Source organism: Leptonychotes weddellii, chromosome 7 (assembly GCF_054177405.1).
Source record: "Leptonychotes weddellii isolate Sample4059 chromosome 7, ASM5417740v2, whole genome shotgun sequence".
NCBI lineage: Eukaryota > Metazoa > Chordata > Mammalia > Carnivora > Phocidae > Leptonychotes > Leptonychotes weddellii.
Window position 1 is genome coordinate 131,242,119 of NC_138375.1, and position 8,685 is coordinate 131,250,803.

General features: G+C 50.6%; 2 protein-coding genes across 2 annotated transcripts in view; both read left to right on the forward strand.

The window, feature by feature from the left end:
- The first annotated feature begins 3,399 nt into the window (after positions 1 to 3,399).
- On the forward strand, positions 3,400 to 7,033 carry LOC102730139 (transmembrane emp24 domain-containing protein 9). The gene is made up of 5 exons (XM_006735078.3): positions 3,400 to 3,644; positions 4,012 to 4,112; positions 4,427 to 4,552; positions 6,240 to 6,386; positions 6,525 to 7,033. The coding sequence occupies exons 1-5, from the start codon at positions 3,515 to 3,517 to the stop codon at positions 6,672 to 6,674; spliced, it is 654 nt and encodes a 217-aa protein (XP_006735141.1). The 5' UTR covers positions 3,400 to 3,514; the 3' UTR covers positions 6,675 to 7,033.
- A 764-nt stretch (positions 7,034 to 7,797) lies between these two features.
- The window catches only part of LOC102740671 (transmembrane emp24 domain-containing protein 9), a 4,115-nt gene continuing 3,227 nt past the window's right edge, over positions 7,798 to 8,685 (forward strand). The window contains exon 1 of the mRNA XM_081825625.1: positions 7,798 to 7,815. Coding sequence (XP_081681751.1) covers positions 7,798 to 7,815 — 18 coding nt within the window. The remainder of the gene's footprint in view (positions 7,816 to 8,685) is intronic.

Consider the following 8,685-nt stretch of genomic DNA (forward strand, 5'->3'; position numbering starts at 1 on the left):
AAAGGATAAATAGGAATGAGGCAAGTGGAGGAGGTAGGGATGGAGACTCAGGGCATTCCCCAGAAAGGGCACTGCAGGTGGTAGAGGCCTGGATTTCCCTGGGTTTTGTGACTCTGGATTTTTTAAAAAGATTTTATTTATTTATTTGTCAGAGAGAGAGAGAGCACAAGCAGGGGGGAGTGGCAGGTAGAGGGAGAAGCAGGCTCCCGGCTGAGCAAGAAGACTGATCCCAGGACCCTAGGATCATGACCTGACCCTGAGGCAGACACTTAGCTGACTGAGCCATCCAGGCATCCCTGATTCTGGATTTTTAAAAAAAGTTTTTTATATGAATTATATCAAATCTACTGTATGAATGGAAATTAAGTCTTTAGGCAGTTTTTTTTTTTAAATGATTCTTAATTCTTCAGTATCGTAATCTCCAAGAGAAGACTAGACGTGTTCTAAGAAACACTTTTTTTTTTAAGATTATTTATTTATTTGACAGAGAGACAGTGAGAGAGGGAACACAAGCAGGGGGAGTGGGAGAGGGAGAAGCAGGCTTCCCACCGACCAGGGAGCCCGATGCGGGGCTCAATCCCAGGACCCTGGGATCATGAGCCAAGCCAAAGGCAGATGCTTAACGACTGAGCCACCCAGGTGCCCCTTTATGCAGTTTTATATGCTGTAATATTTCTTCAAATAAATATCTCCTTTTAAAAAAAACAAACCTGTGGAAGTCTGATGTCTTGGAGGAACCACAGATGAGGCAAGTAGATGTAGCACCCCAGTGTCTTCTTTGAATCTCACAAATGGCACCCAGGTTCAGTGATATTGGCAGCCATTGCAGAATGAGGTTTTTACCAAGTGGATTCCAGAAGGGTGGGTTCATTGCTCTCATGTTCCTAGCCTTGTCATCAGTCAGAAACAGGTTCTTTTCTTCCTTCCTTCCTTCCTTCCTTCCTTCCTTCCTTCTTTCTTTCTTTCTCTTTCTTTCTTTCTTTCTCTTTCTTTCTTTTCTTTCTTTCTTTCTTTCTTTCTTTCTTTCTTTCTTTCTCTTTCTTTCTTGGAGAGAGAGAGAGAGAGCTGCCCCACCCACCCACCCCCATGAGGCCCTATCCCAGGACCCTGAGACCAGGACCCCAGCCAAAGTCAGATGCTTTACTGACTGAGCCACCTGGGCACCCCCAGGTTGTTCTGTTTTTGTTTTTGTTTTGTTTTTTTTAAAGATTTTATTTATTTATTTGACAGAGAGAGACACAGCGAGAGCAGGAACACAAGCAGGGAGAGTGGGAGAGGGAGAAGCAGGCCTCCCGCTGAGCAGGGAGCCCGATGCGGGACTCGATCCCAGGACCCTGGGATCATGACCTGAGCCAAAGGCAGACGCCCAACGACTGAGCCACCCAGGCGCCCAGGTTGTTCTGTTTTTAACAAAACACTTTTGCTACTTGGACAGTCATGTTCCCCCTTCCTAATGTCTGGTTTCTGGGCCTTGAAATCTCACTGGTGCACTATCTCCTACATACATGTAGCTGCAAGCATTTTCCACTTTGTACACTTTGGGAGATTCCTGTGAGTAGTCTGGCCAATGGACCACTGCCATGCAAGAGTGGTATTCACAGTGTGGTGTGGGGGCTGGTACTGGTCCATGTTTGTTACAGGTCTGCAATGAGGTAAGTACAGAAATTGACTAAGCATTTAGGAATTTTTACAGAAATGTAATATTGATGTGATATCCAAGCACATGATTAGTTTCATTTTTTATTGTATTTTATAGGAGCATTGGCTTGTGAGGGATTGCAAATTTTATTAAAAACAAAACAGCCAATGCTTTACTACAGGCGGTGGTACTGGTCTAGAGAGGAACCACGCTTCAGGACCACGGACAGCACCTCGCTTCCCAAGACTGAATCCTGGCTTTTCTGCCTCTGCTCCCAGCTTGGGCTGCACCCCTGGTGAACAACTAGCTCCCAAATCTCCAACAGATGCTTTTCAGCTTTTGTCTTATTTGACCTTTCTAATGTATGACTTTTGTTAACATCCGAATCTGTCATTTTTGTTTAATGATCATTCCCAGTGAAGAAATAAAAAACACTGCCAACGAGCTACACCACTAAAATGAGGGGACCATTCCTGGTAACTAAAACATATTGTCAATCTTTTTTTTTTTTAATATTCTTATTTATTTATTTGACAGAGAGAGAGAACACACAAGCAGGGGGAGGGGCGGGCAGAGGGATAGGGAGAATCAGGCTCCCCGCTGTGCAGGGAGCCCATGTAGGGCTCCATCCCAGGACCCTGAGACCATGACCTGAGCCAAAGGCAGATGCTTAACCATCTGAGCCATCCAGATGCCCCCATATTGTCAATCTTAAGACACTGTATTGAGATTATATATATATGTATAAAGATCATCATCATCGTCGTCATCACCACATATTACTGAATAAACTAAGGAGCATCTCTTATCACTGGGCACTAGGAGGTGGAAGACTTCATCCCATTACCTGGGTTGGGCTACAGTTTTCTATTGACATGTTTGGGTCTACAGTGTTCTACCCTGGGCATTGTGAACTTTGGAATTCTCGAGACTTGCTTTTTCTGGGTCCCCATTTTGTCATGTTGGCTTCACCCTCCCACTCCTTTCAGTTGTGTACCCCTATCCTTTTCCAGTGGCTTGCTTGCCATCTTCTCTTCCCCCCAGGCTCACCCACAACCTTTTTTTGGTCCCAATGCAGAGAAAAGTACACTGGAGGAAGGGCTCCCCTGTTGAAGTGGGCTCAGCACCTCCTGCGCCCTCAGATTCAGTCCAATTACCTCCTCCCTCCACGTTCCTATAACTTTTCTTCCCCCAGTCCCTTAAGCGGCCAACTGGCTGCTAGGCAATCCTGGGTTCCCCTGCCTAAACTGCTCTTGTTCCCCGCTGCTCGGGGAGATTTTAACCATCCTTCAAGGCTTGAGTCAAATCTATCTCTACCATGAAAACCGCGACATTTCCCTCTCCCCTTCCTGAATTACTGCTTCAGGGCTTCTCATTCCGTCTCACCATGTCATCTCCTTCCCCCAATCGATTCTAAGCTCTTCGAGGTTGAAGTCCAGGTAATAAACTTCCCATTAGCCCCATCCCTTCCGCACACATCTGGGGTGGCTGCCCTGCAAGTTGCAGAGGGCAAGCCCCCTCCCCTCTTTGAGGCTGTTACCCCAATCAGCAAGAAGGGCTAACAGCACCCATGCGTCTCCGAGTTTCTGCGCGGAGTAAGAGATGCGGGGCGGTGGAAATCGCTCCAGAGCCTGGCGCTGGTTGGGTCGGGGCTTGCGTGGTCCCTCCGCAGCGCGGAGCAGCAGGAACGCGCCGGGGGCGGGGCCGCGCGGGGACTCCCGGGAGTTGTAGTCCGCGAGCACGCTCGCAGTCTCCGTACGCTCCGCGCGGAGACCCGTGGACTCGCCTGCGAAGGTGGCGGGGGCCTGTGGGGCTCGAGGGGCTGGGCCCGGGGCTGGCCCCGGGCGGGGATGGGGCAGAGCGCAAGCAACCGGTATGGCCCTGCTGTTGCTGCTGGGGCAGCTGCTGGCGCTCATGGGCTATGGGGGCGCGTTCTACCTCGAGGTCCGCGAGCTGGAGGAGAAGTGCTTCATACAGGAGATCCCCGATGGTACCGTGGTCATAGGTGCGCGCGCCCGCCACTCCCGGCCTTGCCCTCCCTGCACCCAGAGTCCTGAGAGGGGAGGGGAATGGGGCGCCATGGCACCAGCTCAGGTCCTCACCTTCCCTCCCCTGCTGGGGGTGGGCTGGGGCGGGAGGGAATGGGTGGACAGAAGTCTGGCCAAGGCATCCTCTCTCTTGCTTGTGCGGGGCGCCGAGTCTTATCCAGACTCGAAGGACGGCAAAGAAGTGGTGCTGGAGAAGGGAGGAGAAGCGGAGGGCCTTGGTCAGGATCCTCAGACTCGAGATCTTCCTGTCCCTCGACCCCCACCTCCGACCACCATGACTTGGTCACGGGGATGGACGGAATGCACCTGTTGGCTCTCCGTTAGGTAACTACAAGACGGAGCTCTACGACCCCGCTATGGAAAAGTACCAGCCCTCCCCGCAGTGGATCAATTTGTTCGTGTTTGTGAAAGACCCCGAGAACAAGGTGAGGCAGGCCTTTACTCCTTGCAGGCCCCCCAACGCCCAGCGTCAATGCGTAGCCCTCTCTGGTCCTTCATTTCTCACAGAAGGATCTGTCTCCTCACAGGCAGGCTAGCTCAAGGAGGGCCATGGTCTTTGCCATCTGTATTTTGTATTAGCAGTGCTGGCATCTGAGACTTTTCCAGCCAAACCGATGCCATTTCCCTCACACCCACCCCTCTGGCCTGCAGGGGTCTTCACCTGGGATACCCCCAGAATTCTCCTGGGAGCAGGTACAAGGCTAACTTCTCTGTGCTCACTGGATGCTGCTTCCTTTAGAACCTTCTGGCCCGACAGTACGGCCCTCAGGGCAGCTTCACCTTCACCTCCCAGTCTCCCGGAGAGCACCAGATCTGCCTCCACCTTGAGTCCATCCGGTTCGCCCTCTTCTATGATGGCAAGCTGGTGAGTGTGGCAGGCGGGAGGCCCCCGTCCCCAGGGGTTCAATTCCTTGGCCTCTAGAGTGAGAGGGGTGTGGTGGGTGGTGCCTATTGAGTAGGGCAGGGACTTTACCTGATGCATCCCAAGAACCACTCCTGAGGATGAAAGGGGACCTTGGGAGGGAGTCACTCTGACTTAAAACTCTCCCTTGGACATTGCTGCTATAAACATCAGGGTGCACGTACCCCTTCGGATCCCTCCATTTGTATCTTGGGGTAAATACTCAGTAGTGCAATTGCTGGGTCGAACGGTAGCTCTATTCTCAACTTTTTGAGGAGCCTCCATATGCCATTTGCAACGACGTGGATGGAACTGGAGGGTATTATGCTGAGCGAAATAAGTCAATCAGAGAAAGATGTATCATATGACCTCACTGACATGAGGAATTCTTAATCTCAGGAAACAAACTGAGGGTTGCTGGAGTGGAGGGGGGTGGGAGGGATAGGGTGGCTGGGTGACAGACATTGGGGAGGGTATGTGCTATGGTGACTGCTGTGAATTGTGTAAGACTGTTGAATCACAGACCTGTACCCCTGAAACAAATACATTATATGTTAAAAAAAGATAGCAGGAAGGGAAAAATGAAGGGGGGGAAATCGGAGGGGGAGACAAACCATGAGAAATTATGGACTCTGAGAAACAAACTGAGGGTTCTAGAGGGGAGAGGGGCGGAGGAATGTGTTAGCCTGGTGATGGGTATTTTTTTTTTTTTAAGATTTTATTTATTCATTTGAGACACAGAGAGAGAAAGCATGAGCAGGGAGAGAGGCAGAGGGAGAGGGAGAAGTAGGTTCCTCGCTGAGCCAGGAGCCCGATGTGGGGCTCAATCCCAGGACCCTGGGATCATGACCTGAGCCGAAGGCAGACGCTTAACCATCTGAGCCACATGGTGATGGGTATTAAAGAGGGCACGTTCTGCATGGAGCACTGGGTGTTACACGCAAACAATGAATCATGGAACACTAAATCAAAAACTAATGATGTAGGGGCACCTGGGTGGCTCAGTCGTTAAGCGTCTGCCTTCGGCTCAGGTCATGATCCCGGGGTCCTGGGATCGAGCCCCGCATCGGGCTCCCTGCTCTGCGGGAAGCCTGCTTCTCCCTCTCCCTCTCCCCTTGCTTGTGTTCCCTCTCTCGCTGTGTCTCTCTCTGTCAAATAAATAAAAAAAATCTTAAAAAAAAAAAACTAATGATGTAATGTATGGTGATTAACGTAAAAAAATAAAAGAAAATTTGACAGCAAAAAAAAAAACCAACAACAAAAAAACACAAACTCTCCCTTGGCTCCCAGCCAACCCTAGGATAAAGACCAAGCTTCATAGCGTGAGAGTCAAGAGCTATTCTGCCCGAGTGCTTCAGGGCTCTCCCCTGTCACCTCCCCATACAGAACTTCTAGTAAACTGCCTGGCTCAGAGTCACATCTCTATTTCTCTGCATGTGTAGTCCCATCCTTTGTGTTTTGAATGTAGAACTCCACACAAGCAGGGTCCCGATCTGGTGTTTTGACCCCCTGAGCAGGGCCAGTCACCAAGTCGGTGTGTGAGGAATGGAGCTGCCAGCATCAGGTCCAGACAGAGATGTAGAAGCTAGATTTCTGGCAGGTTCACAGAGCTAAGCTCCCCTGACCCCCATCCTGGGTTCCCCTGTTCCAGGCCATTCACTTGGACATGCAGTTGGGTGAACACACCAACGATTATGCGGAATTTGCAGCCAAGGACAAGCTGACCCAGATGCATCTGCGTGTACAGCAGCTTGTGGAGCAGGTGGAGTTGATCCAGAAGGAGCAGGAGTATCAGAGGGTGAGGGGCTGGGTTGGCACAGCTGGGGCAGGGGCTGTGTGACCTCCTGGGAAGTGGCTCTTCCGGCTCTTCCCCCCGAGGGTGTGGGGGTGAAATTCAGTTCTAGACAGGCGGCTTCCCCCTTCTCTCCTCCCGCAGTGGCGAGAGGAGCGCTTCCGGCAGACCAGCGAGAGCACCAACCAGCGGGTGCTGTGGTGGTCCATTCTGCAGACCTTCATCCTGGTTGCCACGGGTGTCTGGCAGATGCAGCACCTCAAGAGTTTCTTTAAAGCCAAGAAGCTGGTGTAGTTGGGCCCCAGAAACCTAGCCCCAACTCATTCCCCTTCTGTTAACTGATGGAAAGTGGCCTGGCCTGGTCTATTTCCTGGCTCCCAATCCCCCAACCCTGCAGGGGGGACAGAGGACCTCTTTCAACTGGTTTCTCAGCCAGCATTTGGGAGAGGATGGGTTGCCCACTAGATGCTTGGTCCGGGAGCTGCAGGATTTTGTGGCTCTGTGCTGTTGAGGAGAAAGGTGAGGGTGCCCCACACCCCTGGCTAAACCGGATGGATGAACTGTCCCAAGATGGAGAGAATTAAGCATGAATTAAGAGTGACTATAAACTGCAACCTTTCTGACCTAAACATTTATTGCCTCCCGCTCTGCAATTCATTCTGGTGTTTTGTTTCTAACCAGATATTAACATGTGAGGCTCTGCATGCATTGGTGGGGACTGATCCTGAAATGGATGGGATGAAGAAAGCTTGTTCTCCAAAAGCCTTAGCAACCTGTGGAGCCCTTTCCAGAAAGGTCCAATTTGGGCCCATCTTATGGGTAACCTGAGTGCTTGTGGTGATCCTGTGCCTCTTTGTGGGCTCCGGTCAGGTTCATGTGCTCTTCTGCTGGGTTCTTCCAGGTAGTCGGATGAGCACCTCTGTCTTCCCACTATTTTTCAGCCAACTTGTGTCTCTCTTTATGATGTTACAGGTTAATTTTTTTTCAGGAGATGCTTTCTTTTCTCCTTTAAAAAAAAAAAAAATAGGATTCTAAGTAATAGTTTCCATTATAGTCAGCATCTCCTATAACTTGACCTTCACATGTGCACACAGGTGTAGATGACCAGGCATCTATGCACCCACCGCATCTGCCTGCTCTAGCCCACATTTTACCTCTGCTGGTTGCCCTGTTGGAATAGTCATCTCCCATGTGAATCTGACATTTTCTGTGATAAGGAAATTCACTGGCTGGCACCCTCAACAAAATGAAGTCTAAATCATCAAGGCTAAGGATGTTATTAAAGGGAGACTCCCCATGAGGAGGGGGATGTGGGGACAGCCCCAGCACTTGGCCCCTGAGACAGACACACCCACCCCTAGGATATGTTTTAGGGACACTGCAAGCCTTGGAGATTCACTCATTTGTGGGCGTGGTCATGACTGGCCTCTGGAAAGTATGAGTGGACTGAACTGACGGCTGGTGGGGTGGGGAACCACTGGAGAGTAACCTCAGACCACAGTTTGTGATCTTAGGGCCCATTACCCTTACCTGAAGGGCTGTGAGTGTGTGTGTGGGGGGGTGCTCTGCTCTCTGCCATAGGAGCAGCAGAGTGATCCAGACAGGCACATTTTTGCACATGGAGCCTATGGTCTGATACCAAATGAGGCAGGGCTTGAACAACAGGTAAAGGTGATGCATGCTTCTGAGAAGGGTATTTGCTGAGAATGACATGATACTAGCTCTGGTCTAATCGAGATGGTCCGGAAAGGCTGCTTTTTAGAATTGCATTCATGATTAGGAGTTAGCTGGGGGAAGTGCGTTCTGGCCAGGACTAGCACATACAGGAGCCCTAAAGCAAAAAAGAATATGGCAATCTGAGAAACCAAAAGAAGGCCACTATATCATAATCCCAACTCTAAGAGAGACCACAGGACAGATCTGGTGTTCCCCTGGGGTATGGGAAGTGAAAGTGAACCTGCCTTCAGAGCCATACTGCTGGGCCAGGATGATCTGGGGAGAAGGGGCTTCAGCGGTGTTACAGGGGGATTGGGCTGGAAAGAAAACAGGGTTTCAGGCTCTCAGTGCCTCAAAAGTTGGCAAACAGAGCCTTAGGCACCTCGCAACACTAAAAGGTCTAGAGCTGCGCAGCAGCAGTTGCCAAAAGCTTGTCTGAGAACCTTCTGGGGTAAGGGGTGAAGCGTCTGAGATGGAGCTGACACGTGACTGCTCTTGGGAAGGGCTCTTTGTTGGAGCTCCTGCCATTTCCGCTCTTTTGGTGTGGTTCTTTTCTTAAACCAAAGGTGGCAACTAAAGATTTTTTTTT